The sequence below is a fragment of the Macadamia integrifolia genome, chromosome 5 (genome assembly GCF_013358625.1).
Source record: "Macadamia integrifolia cultivar HAES 741 chromosome 5, SCU_Mint_v3, whole genome shotgun sequence".
Taxonomy (NCBI): domain Eukaryota; kingdom Viridiplantae; phylum Streptophyta; class Magnoliopsida; order Proteales; family Proteaceae; genus Macadamia; species Macadamia integrifolia.
The window spans coordinates 43779349-43801750 of NC_056561.1; the positions used below are offsets into that span (position 1 = coordinate 43779349).

Consider the following 22402-nt stretch of genomic DNA (forward strand, 5'->3'; position numbering starts at 1 on the left):
ATGACTTGCTTAACCAGACGATAGTACAGTATATATTCCTCCAAGTCACAGATAGATCCATCAGGTCACAATCGATCAGGTTGAACCGTATCGCCCCCCGCACCCCATACAAGATCAGTGTTGGGCTCCGAGCTTGGGCCTATCGGCCCAACCCCTCTGCTTCCATCACAGATCTTAACAAATTTCCTGTTCGGATCACCACCAAAATATGTGGAAATGGATCAAGAATTCGAGACAAACTTAAAAATAAGCAATTTTGTCTAACTTAGGCCAATCTATGTGCCCGTTTGATAACGTTTCTGCCGTTTCTGTTTCAAGAAACGACAGAAACATAAATTTCCGTTTCTAAAAACAAAAATGGAATTGAAGGTGTTTGATAAGTCATGTTTCTGGAAGTCGATAGTAGCCAGCGAAAGAATGGCCACGAGTCGTTTCCAAAAATGACGAAACAAGTTTTACTTGTTTCTCCTGGGTCATTTCTTGAACCATAAATAGGTAGAAATTTCAATTTCTATTTTTGAAAACAAGTAAAACGAAACAGTTTTATCAAACGTTTTTTGTTTCGTGTCTGCCTTTTCTGTATTTTCTGCCATTTCTGAATACAGAAACACGTTTCTTGAAACGTTATCAAACGGGCCCTATATCGACCCTATCCCATCAATGGGTACTTTCGTTGAATGATCATCATAATAAAATGACTCGTGAAGCATATGCAATTATGTCTACAGCCATAAATGGATATATGGACGGACGAATTGAGGTAGCAACAACAAGTAGCTTTCGGGCTTGTCATAGCCAGTTTTGCATTCATACCTCCCCTTGGTGAATTGATATGAATCTTCCTTTTTCAATGATCCTAATTGGAAAATCAGGTTTTTACTTGGTAGAATGAGTGAAAAAATTGACAAAACATGATCAAGTTGATTCTTTCAGTATGAATCATAATTAGAAAATCAAGTTTTCTGCAATCAAGGGGAAAGCCATCACGATCTCTACCAATATGCCGTTGTGCCTGATACACCAGGTTTTGATGATACGCCGAGTTGGAAACCTAATTTTTTCAATTATGTTTATGACAAATAGAAAATTGAGCTTCTTTCCGCCATGGTGAAGGAAAATCCCCTAACCGCAGCCTACGGATGGGCAAGAGAGGGTATCACGCAACAAGGGGAGGGTTCCACTTCATCCAATAGTGGCAATGCATGTTTTAGGAACTGAGGATGATGGCTGATTACACCAACAGGTGTACCAAAACTTTCTCTAGAAAGAGTGTATATAGATTCGAACAAAAGGAAAATTAAGTTTTGATTTCCTCCCAAACATAATGGAATTTGCAATGCCGAAAAATGCTTTTGTATAGCAATCCTAACCCCTATGGGATGTTTATTGGTTGTTCATAACCTTAACAAAATCGAACAAAGCTCAAGCAAACAAAGTGGAATCTAGTCATACGTAAAGTGACATGTATTTCCACTTTTACGGACACTTTTGGATCAACTCCTAGTATGGGAACCATTATCGTACAATGTTTGATCCACACTTGGAATCCGCTTTATGTGAAAACCTATTATAAGAAAAAAAATATTGAGTGAATTCCATGTGTAGATCAAACGACCTGATCTAAAATCTGCCATTAATAGTGCATAGACTTTAGAGAGACAATTTCTGGAAACAAAATAACATATATATGTCTTTTTTTTTGGTGGAAATAACATGTCATCATGGAAACTATACACAAAGCCTTCAAGTATGGATAGATAAACCATATGGACCACATTAGGTAGGTCAATAAATAATCATAATCTCCTGAACTTTTGGTAGAGAAAAACTTATGAAATAGTATTCGTACTAGGGCTATTGCTTGTGTTTGGATACGAAGTCTTGTATCCTTTTTTTTTTCCTAGTTGAAACGATGTCTTATATTCTATTGTTTGTGCGCAAAGGTGGGATTATTCTTAATTTCAATTTTATCTAAGAAGTACTGGTGATTTTTCTCAAATTATGACAATTTTGGGTAAATTGGTTGGAAGCCTTGCCCCCACTTTTTTTTTTTTTGGGGGGGGGATTTGGGATTAGGGTTTTCAGTAAATTTTATGTATAGGGTTCGGTCTGCTATACATTTTTAGTGATGATTCTTTCTCTATAAACAATCTTAGATAGATTTGAGAATGAACGGTTGTAAGTCTATTCTCCATTGATAGTGAAGTATGATCTCATCTCATAGTGGACAGAGTCAATCTTGCCGAATTATGTAAATCTTACAGTTCTTTGTGTGATCATTGTTTGTAATTTTCATTTATTTTCTGCATCGTTTTAGGATTTTGTTTCTACAATTACTAAGTCGTTTAGCCTTGTTTGTGGGACCAATGAAAGGGTAGTGTGGTTTCTTAACCACCCCATATGTCTAGGGTAGAGGAGAATGAAGTATGAAGTCTGTTTACCAAAAAACAAAAGTATGAAGTCTGAAACTGTGTAAAGTTTGTGGTGCCATGGATGTCGATGAATGCACATTGAATGCGAGACAGAGGAGTTTGCTTCCTTGCTACGTGCATATGGAAAACGTTTGCAAATTAATGACCGACCAGGTACATCTTAGAACAGGTAGAGAGCATATGCCTCCAAAGTCTAAAGTTGATGGTGGACCAATCAACCGTCTTTTCCCATTATAATAACTTCGATGGATCATATCATGTGATGAAAACAACATTGATACGTCTCCCAATATGTACAAATGATATGGCCCATCAATATTAAAGATCTACCATGAGTAGATAGACGGATTTACATAATTTGATATTGCCACGTTCTGATTTCTCTTTTTTTTTTTTTTTTTTTTTTTTTTTTTTTTTTTTTTTTTTGAAAATTAATGTTCTTTGATCACTTTTTTTTGGTAAAGAATGTTCTTTCATCACGCAACTCTTATGCCTAGAGTCTGGACACAATGGGTGACAAAGTCAAACCCCCACCATCTAAAACCCTAAAAATTCATCACTCTTGATGTCCATGTGTGCCCTAATTAACCTCCGTATTAACTTAGGACACTGCGGAATGTCTCCTACCCACTCTTTCTTTGGGTGTAATGTTTTCCTCCATTTTTTTTTTCTTTTTGTCTCCTTGCATAGTTTTCGGTATCAGTCAATTCCTATCGACATCAACTGACATTAATACAATGATATCTAATCAATATTGGATAGATAAATAATATGAACATGAGGATATAATTACCAAATACCCCTAAATGTATGTATCCTTGAGCGTAAAACTATCCAGTACAAATCAATACTATCCCTGTATCAAAAACTATTTAGTACAAATCAATACTATCCCCGTATCAATCTAATACCAATACCTAATATTTAGACCATGTCTCCAGGACCATGATCCCACCTATTTCTTGGCCTTTTCAAACCACAAGTTGGGTTAGGATTGAGATTTCGCGTTCAAGGTAGACAAGATCTGGTTTGAGGTAGATAACAATATCATACCGTCAGTTGAAAAAAAGAGGACTAGCCCAACCTTGCGTGGCCTTGAAATGACAAAAAAATAGGGTTAGACCATCTTGACCCAATGAAGGTCAATCATGGCTATGCTGGGTTGGGCTGGATTGAGCGTGATAGGGCTGGGCCCCAACTGCGATACCCCAGCCTGATCTCGAGTTGGGTTGGCTTAAGTTGTGTTAAGGGGATCTATGGTTGGCTTGGGGTTTTACAAAATCTGACCCAGATTATCCCCTGATTCATACTGTCATTGACCGATATAATACCCGATACCATGTTTTATAACCCTCTCTATTCTTGGATTTCAAGGATCCACATATATCACCGTCGGAATTCTGTGGTACAATTTTCAAGCATCACTGTTTGCCGATTGGGTTCCGCAGAGTTTGATCCAACTATGATACTAGGATCTAGAATTGTTTCTTCGGCCCATTAATATTACAATTGCCATGGAAGGGCCCTGGGCTGAACCAGGTAAGCTCAAACCTGGCTCTAATGGTAAGTTAGGGTAAGATCCCAGTTAGTGAGTACACAACTATGAGGAGGTTTGGCGAAGAGGGGCGATCCGAACCAAACTGGCTTAATTGAAAAGGAAGTGGTGCAATGCATGGTCCAATGGTTCAATTGAGTACAGAGCAGATCAGGTTTTCATACGGGACTGATCAACACAGATGGAATCCATCCAAAGAAAAATCCTATGGTGGATTCCATCTTTATGGATCAGACCGTACGAGAACCTGATCCACACTCAACTAACTATAGGGCTCCAAAGCACTTAGGCCAGATACTCAAAGAGTCAAAGTCAAGTCCGCCACATGGCAAATTAATATATTGAAAGAAAAAAAAAATTGATAAAGAAGATATTGAAAATTCAGGACTACCAAATGATGTATAGACCATGAGAAAGTGTATCGACGTATATAGGAGGGTAAGCCATTACGTAAGGCATAATATTTTAAAAACAACAGGCATAGATGCAATTTGAGTTGGGCCAACAAATCAAGATCCCATGTCTCTTTCTGAAATTTAAGTCAGATTGGATTGGGTTCGAGTGGATCGGGATCCTCTCTAGTGCCTAGTGCATCCAACACGCATTGAATGGCTGGCAGTATCTAAACATGCATCCTTGGCCATCGAATACGCACTGATGCACTTGAAAGAATCTGATTCCAATTTGAGTTCACTTGATCCCTGGTCTGGTAACCATAGGGGAAGGCCCATATCAATTGATCCAACTAGAGGCCTTGTATCAATTTTTTTTTTTTTTTTTGGTGCGAGGTAATCACTAAGAGTTTATAGTGCCCCACAAGGAGGCAAGAAGCCTCACAGGACGAATTTCAAAATGCCCTTTTCTATCTGTTTGAGGAGTTTAGGAATGTCAAAATAGAGGCCACACGAGATGAATGAAACAATCAGACCTAACTCCTATTCAATTAGTGGGGGTGTCAAATTCCAGTTCAGACCGACTGGGCCAACCAAATATGATTGGTCAACCCAAAGTGAACCGAATAAGTTCTTGTTTGAACTATATAAAAATCAATAAAAATGAACTGACCAGATCAAATGGACCAATCGAAAATGAAAAATCAAATCGAACGATAAAAACCAATAGAGCAATAAAATTGTTGTTTATTATAATTCTATGTGAAATATCAAAGCCGAACCTGACTAAAACGAAATCGGATCAATGTGAGCTTGTTAAGGGAACCGAAACAAACTACATAACCTGATCAAAAAATGAAACGGAAACTATTAGATCGAAATGGATTTAACTCAACCGATAACTTGATAAAAATTAAATTTTTAGTACTTTTTCTTTTTAAATTTATGAAAAACACGACCGAGTAGGTAATAAAAATAGCAAGGGACCAATTAGAATGTTAAAGAACCAAAACCGACCGAATCGATAACTATCAGTCTGAAATCAAACCAAACCAATATTTGTTAAATTGCAGAAAAGAATATGTGACCGAACCGAACCGGCCGTTGACACCCTATGAGCCGAGGAGGCAAGGAGTCTCAGACTCTCACTCCCATCATCCCATCTAGGGGTGTCAACCGGTCGGGCCGGTCCGGTTTCGATTGGGTTTAATCGGGCTTGAAGACTTTCAAAGGCTATACCGTGTCCGCCCATTTAACTAATCGGGCTTAGTTATTGAGAGCATGGTACACTTTATATTCGGTCGGTCGGTCTCGGGCTATAATCGGGCTACTTTAATCGGGCTTTAGTCGGACCTTAATTGGGCTACGGACATGTTTAATGTTAAACGGACCCTCTTTAAAATGTGCACTTATATTCCGGCCCATTCATGCAAGCCCAAAAAAATGAAAATGAATCAATAAATGATACCAAATATAACCATTATTTAAAATGTGAACATGTCTTTACTTTTTACTTTTTATTCTTTAATTTGGGGGGGTAAAATAGGTATTCTACAATCATTAAATGGTCGGGCCAAGTTGGTGCACAATAGGCTGGTCTCGGTCGGGCGTTATTCGGTCTGTCTTGATCAGGCGCCCGACGGTCTAAATTGCAAAACCGAGACCGACCATTTATAAACGAGCCGGGCTCAAGCCCGACACATTTAATAAATGGTCTGAGCCAGGCTGGTCTATAAACGGTCGGTCCCGATCAATTTAGTCGGGTCGGGCCACGAGTTGACACCCCTAATCCCATCCAACCCAAAAAATCCATCAAAAGTGGTGGGTGAAGAGAAAACACCCAATCAGAGAGTATCAGTGTTGATCGGGACTGTCCAACATCATACCATGGCCGCCGACTTAGGGCAAATTTGAAAATAAATAATTCGTAAGGAGCTCTCGACGATTTTATCTTTTCGGTTCTTCACTTCTGAAACATCCATCTTGGTATGGTGAAAGCTCCAACTGTAAATGGCTGTCGCGGGGTTGGGTTTTGCGTGCCGAAGCCATTTGCCTCTCCATCGTCCTCTCTTTTGCTGTGTTGCCAAGGTTTCTTATTGATGCCGAAGAACCTAGTTTACTCATTAATGGTGAATTCCGCTATTTGAGCTCTCTTTCTCGACTATCACTCCTCTTCTTTGCAGGTTCGTAGAAGCTCGGCTGCAGCAGTTGAAACTGTCGTCGTACCGGAAGGTCTCAAGGATGAAGGTCACGGCATTGTTTCTCCTCTTGGAAAAGGTGAGTCTTTTACAGGAATGTGAATGTAGGATTTTCAGGCTAGAACTTCTTATTTGGAGCTTGAGCTTTATAATGTTTTCCAACTTACTATAGCTTTGACGCCTTTGAATTTTTCGGTTGAATAGTAAATGGTGATGCCAAGGCACCGGAATGGAAGAAATTGAGTTCTAAGGATCTCGGAATCACGACGTCCATGATTGCAAAGCCGATTAGATTGGTTCTAAATGGACTCAGAAAAAAAGGTATTGAATGCAAATCCACATGGTTAAGCAGGTAAATGATGCTTGACAATCCGTAATTTTACTCAAGTTTTATGTTTTGGGGGAATTTGCTCCCTGAAGAACCTGTAGGAATCAATTTAAAAACCTATCAATGCCTGCGCTATTGCTAATGAGACAGTCATAAATGAACCAGTGAGAATTATAACTTCAAATTAGATGCATATGTAGCATCATAAAAAAGACAACTTTGAACCTTGATACCCTCTGTTTTGAGTGGAGAGCATTCAGAGATCTAATTGTTCGATAGCACACGTTTTGGATGGTTTTCTTTCCCCTTTGCATCCTCTCATTGTGTCTGGTGCATTTGTTTTCACGTGTACTAAGTACTAAAAGAATCAGTTTCTTTTCTGTAGGATATGAGGTCTATCTTGTTGGAGGTTGTGTGCGGGATCTCATTCTTAGGAGAACACCTAAAGACTTTGATGTTATAACTTCGGCTGAACTTAAAGAGGTATCATCCTTCTTTATCAGGTTTTTCTTTCCTTGATGACTATTGCGCAATGTTGTGCGATGTCAAATTTGGTACTATTAATGTCTAAATGCTTTAGTTTTTTCTATTTATAGGCTAGCTATTGGTTTTGTTAATATATATGGCCCACATTTATTTATCATATTTTGATCCAGTGAGGGTCCTTGTGCCCTGTAAGGTGGGGGTTGCCTCGCTATATTGGATTAGATACCACTTAAGAGTTGAGACTAATTTGGCATAGAAATTTACCTCCTAATGATGTAACATCGAATCACAAGTGATCCAATCCCAGGCAAGATCTTTACTGAATCTAATAAAAAACAAATTCATGGACAGAAAGAATGAATAAGAAGAGATCACACAATTGCATAAATCCAATCAGAGGGAGAGATTGCATAAAGAAAGAGGGGGGAGAATCACACACACCCTAAGGCTCTCAAACATTAACTCAATTCATATTAATAAATTAAACTACTATCAACCCACTCTAACTAAGCTAATGAATTAAATCTCGTTTTTTTACTTTCTACCGATATTTTAGGCCCATTAAAGTGGTCCATTACAAAGAAAACCCATGGGAACAAAGGCCCAACACATACATAACTCAACCCAAGGCTTATTTGCAATAAATTAAACCCATTAACTAACTTATCTACATCAATTCCTCCGATGTTGAGAAAAACCCGTCCACGAACTTTGTAGAACGGGAGAATCAAAACCAATAGACAATATCCATCTTTACCTGTATAAAGTCACCATCAAAACCATGATCGAATGCTATGAAATCCACGATGCAAAGTTCATTGGTGAAGTAGTGACTCGGAAAAATAAAATCGATTGGTTCACTGAAGAGTTCAATCAATTTAAATTTTCTCACAAGTTGATCTTCAACTTCCAATGGTGTCATCTCATCTTCTACCACTGGTGATTCATCTTCTAGTTCGTCTATCTGTTGTTCAACGGCTGAGATCACATAGTTGAAGGTAGAGTGTACTATGGTTTTGAAGTCTATGCAATGTCGTTAAGTCTCATTGAGCTTTTCTTGCATCAATTGCATTTGTTGATAGATATCTTGCATTTGTTGACGGATATCCAATAAAAGGTCTAGATCCATAGTGGGAGAGAAAGGGAGTCGCATCGCTACTGTGGGAGGTGAAGGGAGTTGTGTTTTAGTAGAGCAAGGGATTCAGTTCTGATACCAATTAATGTAAGATCGAATCACAAGTGATCAAATCCCAGGCAGAATCTTTACTAAATCCAATATAAACCAAATTCAGAGACAAAGAATGAATAAGAAGGGATCGTACAATTGCACAAATCCAACCAGGGGGAGAGAAATCGCATAAAGATAGAGGGGGGAGAATCACACACAGCCCTAAGGCTCTCAAACATTAACTCAATTCTTCATTCTTCAAATTTGTCCTAAACATTGAGTTGATGCAAGTATTTAAAAGAAAATAATAAAACTCCTACTTAGACTCTAAACTGAAACAGAAACCCTACTTCTCTTACGTATCGTATCTTATCCCAAAACAAATATGATTAAATAAAAGACATATTAATAAACTAAACTACTACCAGCCCACTCTAACTAAGCTAATGAATTAAATCCCATTTTCCTATTTTCTACTCATATTTTAGGCCCATTACAAAAAAAACCCATGGGAACAAAGGCTCAACACATACATAACCCAACCCGAGGTTTATTTGCAATAAAATAAGGCCATTAACTAACTTATCTACATCACCTTCCCCCAGAGGAGATGCCCCTCATTGTCATCAATTCATAATCAAATAGCCGACGAATCAAATAGCCCACCATGCGTTGGCTTGAATACCGTATGGCTCCAACTTGGCACTTACCTAACACCCTCACACCTGAGGGCCCCCTCAATTTCCATATTTAGTGTGTTTCAATAGTTTAAAGAGAAAATTTCTTTCGGTAAGGCAAAATATATCGACTTTAAGGCCTCAATCCCAGAACAGATTTGCCTCAATATCAAAATAGATTCTTCAGATTTATGCCTTCTTGATAAGTTCTAGAGCATAGCTGAGGCATGGCCCTTGTTGCTGCAAAGAGATCTTTGACTGAACACTGGCGTTTTTACTCCTGCTCACTTTAAAAGTGTTTTGTCAAACCTTGAAATCATATAGAATAACATAATTCTGTGTTTAGATTTATACTTGTTTGATTTGAGAGACAAACCTATAATTTGTCTTATTTGGGGTTTTTCCTTAAAATCATACCTAGCAAAATTTTGTTTTTTGTGGGCGAATATACCTAGTCAACCTTATTTTTGCTTGGAAACAGCCCTCTTGCAAAGCAAGGGGTAAGGTTGTGTACATTTGCCCTTCCCAGACCCTGCAGTAGCGAGAGCCTCATGCACTGGGTTGTTCTTTTTATACCTAGCAAACCTTATTTTTGTTTAATTCACTTATCTAATTGACGCTGTGGAGTTGAAGTTAAACTAAAGCACAATATGAGATTTTCATGAGGGCTTTTGTGGTGGTTCCATTCCTCCCAAGTCCCCATTTCTTATAAATGTATCGAATTTTAACTAGAAAAGGAAACCCAAGATATGTTCAGAAAAAATTGGGGAGATTATCATTTTTATATTGACATAGGATAAAACTTCTACTTTTATGAAATTTAAGGTTTTAAAGCTGTGATCTTTGTGGCTCATACATGAAGAAATAGGTGTAATTAAGGCATTAGAGCCTAATTTCTCTTTAGGTGAGGGTGTACAAGGCAAGGCGTTTGCCCAAGTGAGGTGCTACTCTTTAAAAAATATGAAACATTTTCTTGAAAATATTCAGATTCATCTATTTGGGATATTATCATTGTCAAGAATTTTAAGTTAATGTTAAAATGTAAAGACAAAAAGTGATTCCAAATATTGTTAGTGAAGCCATTCGATTTCCACTTCCTCTGTTTTTAAGTGTTGGATGAGCTAGTTTCTTTGCTGGTTCAGTAAAACCACCAGAGAAGAGAATGAAGAGGATTCTGAACTCTATGAAAAGCAATAAAGAAAATAAGAATGGAACGATTTCTCTCATATTCAAGCACTGGTTGGTGGGTTCTGAGAAGTTGCAAAAGAAATATTTATCGTCTTGATTGAGCACCAAGGAAAAAATCTTTATCTTTTATATTATGATCTGACAATGAAGAATTGCCTTCCACTATGAGGAATGTGAAGGATTGGATAAAAAGATAAGACCTGAGAAATTAAAAGGAATGTGAAGGATTGGATAAAAAGAGAAGACCTGAGAAATTAAAACCCACTGGAATAGCTATACCAGGTCTATGGTCAGTAAATTTGTGTATTATTTGCATCCCTACCTGACTTGAGAAAAATATACCAAGTGCCATATTCTTTGAAAATGTACAGAATTTGTGTGTTTTGTATCTAGGGCAATTATTTGCAAACCTTTGTCATGTTATTTTGACTTTTTCCTATTTTTTTCGTTTCTATTGTGTATAGTATTATCTTTCAACAATCTTACCTAGTTATATCTGAATTCTACTATATTGTATTTTTCCTGAATCCAAACTCACTATGGCCCAGTCTAATGGTCTCTGAAATCAATTTGGCATTGCCACTCCAACTATGGTAACGAGCTGTCTTTTTTTTTTTTTTTTTTGGAGGGGAGAAGGTCTTGTACGGTCCCTGTGTAGACAGGCTCTCAACATTGTTCTCTTGTTAATTATAACCAATTTTTTGTGTGGTCTTATGTAGGAACCACTTGGGTGAAATTTACTAACAGACTTTTAATGGTTCTTGCAGGTTATGAGATTATTTTCTCACTGTCAAATAGTTGGAAAACGTTTTCCCATCTGTCATGTACATGTTAAGGATACCATTGTGGAGGTTTGTCTTCTCTGATCAATTTTCAAGCACTTATATTATTATTATTTTTTTAATTCTTAAGGAGAAGAAATCAAACTTGGTTCATTTTTCTTTATAGGGATTTTATCCTCTGCAAATCCAATCTTCTTTCCATGATCTATGTCAATTTCTAAGGAGTTGAATTCTTTTTAAAATAGGTGTCAAGTTTTAGCACATCTGAAAGAAAGTCTTGGCGGAGCTTGGGGAATTTTTCCAGAAGACCCCCTGGTTGTGACGAGCATGACTATGTTCGCTGGAGAAATTGTTTGCAACGGGATTTCACAATTAATGGGTTTGATTTGGCTTTTGTTGCTTGGATGTCAGAGATCTTATAGTTTTTCTTCTATTGTCTTTCTTGGTCATTTACATTTATGATTTCCTTCTGTATATTTTCTAAATACTCTTCTCTTTTCAGGATGATGTTTGATCCATATGCAAATCTAGTATATGATTACATGGGAGGCATGGAAGATATTAAAAAAGCTAAAGTGTGCATGTATCTCTTGTCAGTTTGACTTCCATTGAAACGCTAAAGGCATGTTGAGTATAGTTTGTGCTAAGTTTCTCTTTGCTTTGCAGGTTCGGACTGTAATACCTGCTGGTACGTCTTTCCAAGAGGACTGTGGTGAGTATATGTTTGCCATTTAGCATGGTTGCTCACTCATTAGTTTGTGCAATACAGTAGTTGATACCTTCATAATATTGCAATCGGTGTTCTAATAGGTGAAAGTGCTAACATGAAATAGGACCTAGAAAGGTTTAGAACATGCAATAAGACAACAAACAAAGCCCCAGTCTAGGCATGTCTTTTATTTATAAGTTTACTTTAAGAAGTTATTCTTTTATTTGCACCCATATTGCTTTCCAAAACAATATCTTTGAAATCTCAAATATATGACAAAGAACCATGCTTTTCATTAAGATTTGGGGCAAAGTCTTCAGAACGGGACTCAATCCTCGGTTGTGCGTTAAGTGGTTGCCTCATCTTTAGCCTCAAGCTCAATGAATTTTAAAAGCTGCTTGCCATTATTTACCCATATATTCCAAGATTGGCATCTGATCTCTATATATACTAATTTCACAGCTCGAATTCTACGTGCGATCAGAATTGCAGCTCGTCTAGGGTTCTGTTTTTCAAGGGAGACAGCTCATTGTGTGAAGAACTTATCGTGCTTGGTTTTAAAACTTGACAAGGTGTTGGAAATTTTTTAATTTACCTTTACAGTTTAATGTTGCACCCTGAATCTTAAATCCGTGCCTAACCATGTTTCGTGGCTTCAAATTCTGCAGGGAAGGCTTCTCATGGAAATGAATTATATGATGGCCTTTGGGTCTGCAGAAGCTTCTTTGAGATTATTATGGAAATTTGGGCTCCTAGAGATACTTCTACCAATTCAAGTAAGACCTCTTTTTTCTATCGGTGTGATTTCTGTTTTGGAGTAATTAGAATCCACACTACAGCGTTTTCAGAAGATCATGTGATGTAGCTGAACCACAGGCATCATATTTTGTTTCTCAAGGTTTTCGGAGACGTGATAAGAGAACCAACATGCTTCTGGTAGGTGCAAATTACCTACTGTTTTTGATTGCTTTCATTTTCGTTTTGTTATTTTTCTGTATGCTGTCTGCTATTTGCTTGCAATCTTTTATATAACTTACGGCCAAAAATTGTAATTTAAATTCTTAGAAGGTATAAGCTTTGAGAATTCTGTTCTTTTTAGCAATTTTCAATTGCCAAAAATTGAATACCTTATATTTGAAACTCGTGCTGGGCAGATGGGTCCACCATCTGATAGGTTTCATATAATCTGGTACTGCTAATATCAACTATGTATTGTTTTTCTGATATGCATTTTTTTGTTGGATTAGTATCATCTAACTGTTTGTGTTTTTGGTCTCTTAACTCACCTTTGGCCATGGTCATTGGTCATCACACAAAGACTCGCCTTTTAACTCTCCTTTGACCTTGGTTATACTATAGGGCCAATAAATGGAAAGGCAGACTCTTTTGCCATGACTCTGTTAGATTTCAGTTCTATAGAAGGTTGGCTGAATATGTTGCTTTCGTGCCCATCAGAATATTAACTGAATTAATAATTATGGATGAAGTTTTCTCATTGAATGTAATATTTGCCCTTTAGAATGTTGCAAAAGATTTTTCCTTGACAAATAAAATGGTGAGGGTATTATCTTATTTATTTCTGATGCAACTAACCTTGGTCCCCATCCCCTCTCTGATAAGTTCTTGGTTCAAGTTCTTTTATTACAATTTGTTTTTTTGGTATGTTGAATGTCACTGTTTCTCCATGTATACGTGCACCATTTTTCACTGCTAATGTTCCATTTTGTATTGCGTATTTCATATTTATGTGAAGTAAATTATGTTAGAAACAAATCACATGTCACTAATTATGAAATCCACTACATAGAGTAGTTTTATTTATTTATTTATTTATTATTATTATTATTTTTTTTTTTTTTTTAATGTTGCTATTTCAGATATGTCCTTTGTTACTGAGCCTATGTTTACTTAACTAGAAGAGGGAGATTGCTTAGATCATAACTATTTGTACCTACTCAAGCTGCAGTAATCTGTATTTTGTAGTTGAATCCACTAACCAGATCTGTAAAAAAACATTGTTGATACTCACATTTTTTTTCCCACTCATAGCACTCGAGAAGGTTCTTTAGTTTCATCTGTCATTGATATTGCTGCCTCCTGGATGACCAATCACTGTTATTTCATAAAATGCTTTGATCCTATGTAATGTTCTATTGTCCTATCACATGGGGGGAAGGTTTCATGTTTTCTTTGCTTTATGGATTGTGTTTAGGCTTTAGTAATAGTGAGCTTCTTATGAAAGGCAGCAAGATGAAGCATATTTTTAGTTAGCCCAGTGGATATTTACTCATTTATTTTTTTGTCTGCAGTCTTTGTTATTAAACCTGGATAGACTTCTGGCACCTGACAGACCATGCCATAGTAGCTTATGGTAAGAACTTTGTCAATGGTCTTATGCTTACTTTCCTTTATGTGTTACATTATTACTATGCATTTTCTTTTCTCGATTTAATTTTGGGAGCATGTTTTATGGGTGGCCACCTAGTTCTGCCTGACTGAAATTTTGTGGACCACTTGTCCCTCCCAGTTCACTTGTCAAGTTTCAGCCGAAATAGAGTTGGTGATGTGGTAAGAACAAATTATTGAATAATACAGGACTGCTGAGAGGTGCATGCCATTACATGGTTGTTTATATGATATTGATGAGTATGTTATCAAATTGAGTATGAAATTTGGTGTTTCTAATCTAATTCATTCGCTAGATATCCAACCATGCAAATTGCCACATCATCCTTCTCTTAAATTGTTTTGCACAGGTCCATATTTTTCTTCTTTTCTTTTTTGGCCAGTAGTGATACATGGGAATATGGGTGAACGCTTGCAGGGTTGGAGTCTTAGCATTTCATAAAGCACTGGTGGACCAAACAAGGGATCCTTTAGCAGTTGCAACCTTTGCCCTTGCTGTTCACAATGGTGGAGACCTTTTAGAAGCTGTAAACATAGCAAGGAGGATCTCTCTACCACATGACCCAAGGTTCAGTGAACTACTTGAAGATCAGAATCTGGGCACTGATGAAGCATTGATGGGTGAAGTTAAGGATCTTGCAAAATCAGTGAAAGCATCTATGAGTATGATGACTGATGAGTTGTTTGTCTCCCAAGCAATGGCAAGGTATCCTCAGGCACCATACTCTGATCTGGTAAGCACCTAATTCCACATTCAGACAATTTTATTTTCTGCACATTCCCTCCCCCATGGTTGCACTTTTCATTTAGTACTCTACTCAGTCCAGTCAGCCCTATCCCAACTAAAAGGACTCAGCTACATGGATCTTCTTTCTCCAATCAGCCGTATTCAAAAGACATACTTATTACCAGTCCTGAGCTATGCATGTCTTTCCTCACCAGTTCCCCTAAGGTCATTTTAGGCTGGCCCTTAGTTTTTTGGCTCCTTCAATCCGAATCATCACTACTACCTCAAAAGCTCAAACGACATTCTATCCACTTGTCATTTGTCGTAGCTACTCATAGATCAGCCTAATTGTCATTATTTTTCATTTTACCATTCACCCATCTCAACATCCCCATTTCAGCTACACTAAATTTGCATATATGTTATTTCTTCACCGCCCAGCATTCAGCTCCATACATCATCGCTGCTATGAAGCGCAGATTATTGTTGAAAAAAAGAAAATTCTTCCAAACCAGTTCTCTGATCGCGTTTAATTTGCATTCTATAGCTTTTGCAGTCCCAAAATGAGAGTTTCCCATACTTGTAAAAGCAAACCTAGGTTGGTTACACTTTTATTGGATTTCCTCGGTGGTTCTTCTCAGTAACCTGTAACTGTTATCATGTTTGGCCCTATTGGAATTCTGTATAATTTTTTGTGTGCATTTATTTGGGTGTGATGGATGGTTCTAAACGGTAGGGCTAATTTTTGTGTCTTGATTTTCAGGTATTTATCCCACTGGCATTGTATTTAAGAGTATGCAGGATTTTTGAGTGTGTCAGAGGCGGTAAGGAGAAGGGGTTTGTACCAAAACGAGGGAAGAAGATTGATTATGATAGCTTAGTCTCGGGAAACCTGCAAGAAACCCGGCATGTGTTTGCAAGGGTTGTTTTTGACACTGTTTACCCTCCAAACCTAAACCAAGAGCATACATGCTGAGGAAAGGAAGGGCTTTAATTACACATTGGGGAAGCAGAAGAAATGGGTAATGTCATATCAAGAACATTCATTGGAAAATACATTTTTTTTCTCCAAAACAATAATTTGATAGCCAAACCCAACGAAGGGGTAGCACAAGCACAATTGTGCATGTGCTAACCCAGCTTCAGGAGGAAACAATGAAGAATAACATTAATTAGCAAAACCTATACATTGGCAAATAATTGTTATTTCTTGTAAACCATTGGTATCTAACACCGATTCGTAAAATTTTCACACGATTAAACCAGCTATTGTCTCAACATTAGAAGCATCTCGAGGGGTCGGGGGATCTGATTAGTTGAGGTGCCTCAGCTGTCCAAGTAGATGAGGTGGCCACAGTAGGTTGCTGGGACGAATGAGACGAGCTACAGTTAGGAACTTTCATGTTGGAGAGGGTTGGGTGGCAAAACTTAGAGAAGTTGGGATTCAGATAGGGTAGAAGTCTATGAAATAAGATTTTTCACCCTTGTTTTGACTTTGACATAGAATAAAGGTTCCATGTAAACAAATTAGGGGAAGGGTTTTGTGCATGGTCTACATTGTACCCCTCTCAACTTCAGCAATGGTTTTGTGCATACTCATGCACCATTTAAACCACGGTCCACAATTTCTTGCAAAAAATGTATTTGGGAGAAAAATTTCATGTAGAAACAAGAGAAGACCTTTATTATTATTAAAAAATAAATAAATAAATAAAAAATAAAGTGAAGTGTACATTAGTTAGTTTATCTTTCCAGGTTCGTGCTTATATATTTGAATATTAATATTTATTTTTGAAATAGGTCAGAATTTCACTTTTTCTCCCTAGCATCAACTTCCTACTCAGTTTGTATCTCAAGCCTCCCAGACAACGTCCATATAGAGGCTCCATTTGTACTGTCTTAAAAAGTGCAGACATTAGAACACGACTTTTGGAGACTATAATATAAATAAGCTTCAGAGATTGTCCCTCAATCAAGGAAGCCAATTTCTGTGGGCACGTCGCATAATGTTCCTGAAGAAACTTTTTATCATTTACCGATGGTCAAAACAAATGACATGGGTACTAACTCTATCCAACTGACACTTGCCAAATCGTCAGTCTTTTGGAAAAGTGCAAGGCCTCATAGAGGGACTTCTTAGCAAAAAGGTTCGATGGTAAGATTTGGCACAGAACAATACAATTACGTCAAAATATTAGAAAAAAAAAATGAAGAACGAAGCACCAGGATCTGTGCCTGTGTGGCATGGAAAAGCTTTCTGGGTGGGGGTCACTTAGAAATTAGAAGACAAACATACAAAACGTTTCTGGAGTATAGATGGGCCTGATAAAATCAACATGCCCACCTTTCTAACCATTATTACCATTACCGTATGGGAACTACTGCAACTATATCCTCAAGATTTTGAGGATGAATTCAAAACCATCCTCACAAAATAAATATAGCTAAAAAAATCTTCTGAATGGGAAAAGAATACAACTTTGCCGCTGATCACAATTTTCAGCAACAAAAACCTCTAGTTCTCAATCCCTAAATGAACCACTTCAGTCTGCAATCTGGGAAAGAAACGCATTTCAAGGCTCAGGTGCGGTGGCTGGGGGTGGAGCAGCACCACCAGTGGTTGGCCTGAAAACCACAACCAAATCCAATATCAATAACTAATTTAAAAGGCAAACATGAAGAGATAAAGTACCCCGGAAGGCACTAGTTAGTAGTTTGGATAACTAACTGACCTGGGAGGCTGGGAACAGACACTACTAAAAGAGATCCTGCTTGGGTCCATGCAGGAATGGACCTTTTTTTCAGGCACAGAAAAAATAGGGAGTGAAACAAATATGGCAAAGGTTGGCAGGTCTGCCAATCCACCCACTGCTGGTAGGATGGACAGCCATAACTGCCATGTAGCAATTTACAAGGCAAATTCCAAATTTTGGTGCACAGGTAGACCTTGCTTCCAAATCATGGTATCAAGTTCGAATCCTAAATTCTAATAAATAACGACAAATTGAAGGCTGATAGTACAAGGTTACATGATTGCGTCTGACGCAGGTCAAAGAATGAGAAGCTCCAGCATAAAAGAAAAAAATGCTGAACTTTACTTGTACAGCAACTATATCTACACTCACAAGGAAACAAAGGCAAGACCCTTTGTTTTTCCACACACCAAATCACCTTCATAAAGGTTAGATACCAAACCCCAGGGGCAAGGCATGGCAGTGCCGACATTTAATCTACCAGATGGCCAATTCCAGACATGAAACTACAGGGGTCCATGTAGAGGAAGGGTGATGGCAATCCTCAAGTCACAAATTAAACAATAGGAATTCAATGAGGCAAAAAAGATTGGCATTTGATGGAGGAAAACTTACAGCCCAACAAAAACTTTGAAAGCGTCGTAGATGACCCATTGAGCTCCAGTAAGGGTGCCGATCATCACAATACGAAGAGGAAGACCACGGGTAAAGAGACCCCACACCCCTAGCTTCTTCACAGCCTGGAACAAAGGAAAATTTATTAGGGGGAAGAAAAAACTGGGGAAGTTGATGGTAGAAATACAGATCCCAATTGAATCCAGGCTACTGTCGCTACTCACATCACCCACAGAGGCCCCCTGGGAATTGTTGAGGAAGGAGACAAGATTGTCAGCTGGGTGAGAGACAACAGCACAGAAAACACCAGCCACATATCCACCAGCAAAGCTAACACCCAGCTGTAAAGATTTGCTGCATTGCTCCTTTGGGGTGGGAATGGCGTACTTGTACATCATCTCCACAACAGTCTCAAAGGTTGCAAACTTCATCATGGTATCTGCAAACATTAAAGGAAAATTCCTTGATATTACAACAAAAATATAAGTAGACATAAAGCTTTAACACCATGACATCTGCAATCCAATTAGTGGCTGTTAGGACCTTCCAGAATCCAAGGTACCTTGAACTGGAACAAACTGGGAACCATAAGGGATTCTGTTATACCACTGTTTGATCCTCATGTATGAAAAGGATACAAAACTACACCTTAATTTGAAGTTTGAATTCTGATGAAGCATGGAAATTCCATTAAGTAGTGGCACTACAGTAGTCCAATCAGACAGTTCATATAAACAGGTAAGAGGTTTTAATTATCCGACCAGGCACTTACTGAAGCCGTAAATGCTATTTACATTGACAGAAACTTTTAGCCAGCTCACACTGATCCCGGCAACAAATGTAACTATGGCCGTAAGGACTTATATCAACAACTTTATGAACCACAACATGCAACACAACAAACATGAAGTAGAGGAACAACTCTGAAGGATATAAACATAGGGCCCGTTTGATAACGATTCAAGAAACGCGTTTCTGCCGTTTCTGGATGTAACGGAACAAAAAGCGTTTGATAAAACTGTTTCGTTTCACTTGTTTTCAGAAATAGAAATTAAAAATTCTACCTATTTATGGTTCAAGAAACGACCCAGGCCATTCTTTCGCTTGTTACTATCGACTTCCAGAAACATGACTTATCAAACACCTTCAATTCCGTTTCTGTTTCTAGAAACGGAAATTTATGTTTCTGTCATTTCTGAGAAACGGCAAAAACGTTATCAAACAGGCCCATAGTCACAAAACTAAGAACCAGAAACCCTTCCAGCTCAGGTCACTCAGGTTGGAGAAGAGAAATCATTCATCTATGATGCCATGCTAAGTAAAATCACTAAGATTAGATCTGGTGGCAAGTAAAGGGGAATGACGGGAAGTGAAACTAGTCTAGAAAATAAAATGAAAAATATTCTAATCATAATCTAAAAACAAACTAAATATCTTTTCAAATATGGTAATAAAACTTTTTAAATGGGATCCTTATATTCCTATTCAAATCCAAGGAATTTGGTTGCAAAGTAAAATAAAAATTAATTACTAGATTTGGAATGTTTTTGGGTTAGTTACAGATACATTTTCTGTAATGATTATAAAAGCTTCCATTCTAGTTTTGTTTTAATTTTATTTTCGAGCCTAAGAAAACCAACTCACTGAAGCACTCACTTTCTCACATTTTTTACTTTAGATCAACATATCTGATTCCCAGGATGATCCAAACCAGAAAGTTAGTAACAATAAATGGATCAGGGTGGGATACGCTGAATATATCACATGAAATTACAAGCAAGCCAAGTTTGACCTCACTGCAACCATTTTCTACAATAAATGTTGCAAACCTAAAAAATCTAAAATGCACCATAATTTTTCTAATCTTATACAATAAACCAACCATTAGAAATATCTTTAGGCAAAGCCCATTTTGCATGATAATCACTGGCACTGTATGTACAGATCAGACCATCGACAATGGAAAACATATATTCTGATGAGTAAGATGAATAACATGAAGTATAAGAGAAAATGTATCAGCTTACATGGAATTTGACGCCCCCATAGTGGAACAAGCCCTTTGTACAACCTGTAAAGATTTCATAGAGTTAAAAAAACAACACATAGCATTCAGCCACTCACCATGTATTCAGTTCTGTATAAAGTACAAATCTTAATTCATACAGAATCATATGCATTATGCATGTGTTGATGAATGAAGACATTACCCACTATATCCTTGTGCTTTGACAAACTTGGGGAACCCATCAGACAGACCCTTGGCAAACCCAGGCTGGGTTTGGACACGGACCTTCACCGCCTCCATAGGGCACAGGGCAATATCGGCAATCACTTCAGCAGATGCAGAACCAGCAAGGTAGATCAAGGTTTTGTACTTGGCTGCATACTCAGGCCCAGCAATGTCTGAGTAGTACTTCTTAAAGAACTCATAGAATCCAAATTTGCAGGCACCCTGCATGCTATACCCAAGCAGGGTTGGCACCCAACCCCTGAAGAAACCTTTAACCCCCTGCTCTTTAAGCAAAACTCCAAACCCAGAACTGATGCTCTTGTACTTTGCGGGGTCGATCTGAGGAAATGACAACAAACAATGTTAATTAATATCATCCAATAAGAGTAACACAAACACGATTAAAATCCAAGATCACAAAGTAGTATATCACACACACAAATTCATAAAACAACAATAGGGGAAAATGAAGAAAGAACTCCAAAAGGAGTTAAATCCTCCACCTGCCAATGGAAGGTGACAGATCTGAAGCTCGACAAAGATGAACAAGACAAAACTATGACATTGTAAGCATATGAGAGTCAAAACCAAATTAGTCAAGCACAGATTCAAATTATAACCGGGATAAACCAGTCGCATCAGAACCTCTCCACCCCTCTCTGCTTACAAAATCATTCTCCAAAATTATATTAACAGAAATAAGAGATTCGATTCAAATCTCATATCGACATACTAGAAACCAATTCCAAAAGAAAAAGGTCATAGAGAAATCCATTACAATAGATTCCAGGCAGCTCCACTCGATTCAAAACGTTCCAAATTAGAATGGTCATAACTCAATGTCTAAAGGAACTCAAGACAGAAAGATGAAGATATAACAACACTGAAAGATAAAACTAAGATCAGAATCGATAGACAAATGATGGATCGAAATCAGACCTGCATATTACATTTAACCAGATCCAGAGGAGTAACGGCCATATGAGTAAGTCCACAACTCAATATTCCACCAGCAGTACAAGCTGCGTAAAAAGCAGGGGAATACATAGCGATCTTCCCAGGCTCGCTGGGAGCAGGAATTACGAAACTTTTTGAAACTCCATTTGTAGTTGACAGGGATGATGGAGTTGATACCGATGGCGAGCTCTGTCTTCGGTTCAACAACTTCTCAAAATCTAGGGTTTTATTCGACGGAGATGTCGAATAGAGAAAGCTTGGGACGAGAGATTGGCGAGCGTTATCGGAGAAAGCCATGTGTAGTATAAGGAAGGGAAGAACAGAAAAGGAGAAGGGTTGAGAAACTTCTTCCCCCGAGCTTTTATGTGAATAAAAGCTCCGCCGCAACTTCTCTCCTTCTATTGAGGGTAGAAAGAGAAAAAGTGAAGCGAAAAGCTCGGAATCAACTCTCTACAGACCGAGGGTGAGAAACTTCTTCCCCCGATCTCTCTCACTTTCCGCCTCCGGCTGAAAACGTGATTTCTTCCCCGATTTCGTTGACACAGCTACCTCGCTTCGTTTATTTATAGAGTTCTCTATATCTAAATGACCTCCAATTTGCATAAATTTACGAATTCTGCCATTTACCCCCTTTTTTAATTTTTTTTGGTTTGGCAGAGCCGTGGCGTGTGGAGTTGTGCTCCCTGCAGACCATACTGTTGGAATACAATCACCTCCGTCATGTATGCTTCATTTATGTTAAGAGTCTTCATTTGTTCCAAAAACAACTTTGCCATAGATTAATCATTTTTAAATA

At 37.9% G+C, this 22402-nt stretch overlaps 2 protein-coding genes across 2 annotated transcripts; one reads left to right on the forward strand and one right to left on the reverse strand.

Annotated features, from left to right (window-relative positions):
- The first annotated feature begins 6178 nt into the window (after positions 1-6178).
- LOC122078662 lies at positions 6179-16265 on the forward strand. Its single transcript, XM_042644748.1, has 14 exons — positions 6179-6467; positions 6563-6656; positions 6782-6898; positions 7291-7388; positions 11192-11275; positions 11452-11585; positions 11709-11781; positions 11873-11918; positions 12378-12487; positions 12584-12691; positions 12792-12851; positions 14225-14286; positions 14740-15055; positions 15812-16265. Exons 1-14 carry the CDS (start codon positions 6390-6392, stop codon positions 16022-16024), a joined length of 1593 nt encoding a protein of 530 aa, XP_042500682.1. The 5' UTR covers positions 6179-6389; the 3' UTR covers positions 16025-16265.
- Positions 16266-17278: 1013 nt separating this feature from the next.
- On the reverse strand, positions 17279-22147 carry LOC122080205 (mitochondrial phosphate carrier protein 3, mitochondrial-like). The gene is made up of 6 exons (XM_042647120.1): positions 21589-22147; positions 20627-20988; positions 20444-20487; positions 18641-18855; positions 18417-18541; positions 17279-17673 (listed from the first exon to the last, which is right to left on the reverse strand). Exons 1-6 carry the CDS (start codon positions 21901-21903, stop codon positions 17622-17624), a joined length of 1113 nt encoding a protein of 370 aa, XP_042503054.1. The 5' UTR covers positions 21904-22147; the 3' UTR covers positions 17279-17621.
- Between the last annotated feature and the right edge of the window lie 255 nt (positions 22148-22402).

What these genes read in the sequence shown, in the direction of transcription:
- LOC122078662 (XM_042644748.1), top strand. Translation starts at nt 6,390, where the DNA reads ATGGCTGTCGCGGGGTTGGGTTTTGCGTGCCGAAGCCATTTGCCTCTC. An exon ending in CTTCGGCTGAACTTAAAGAG is followed by an intron (nt 7,389 to 11,191) that starts GTATCATCCTTC and finishes TGGTTCTTGCAG; the next exon opens with GTTATGAGATTATTTTCTCA. An exon ending in AGAGAACCAACATGCTTCTG is followed by an intron (nt 12,852 to 14,224) that starts GTAGGTGCAAAT and finishes TTTTGTCTGCAG; the next exon opens with TCTTTGTTATTAAACCTGGA.
- LOC122080205 (XM_042647120.1), bottom strand. Translation starts at nt 21,903, where the DNA reads ATGGCTTTCTCCGATAACGCTCGCCAATCTCTCGTCCCAAGCTTTCTC. An exon ending in ATGGGGGCGTCAAATTCCAT is followed by an intron (nt 18,856 to 20,443) that starts GTAAGCTGATAC and finishes TAATGTTTGCAG; the next exon opens with ATACCATGATGAAGTTTGCA. An exon ending in TTCAAAGTTTTTGTTGGGCT is followed by an intron (nt 17,674 to 18,416) that starts GTAAGTTTTCCT and finishes TGTGGTTTTCAG; the next exon opens with GCCAACCACTGGTGGTGCTG.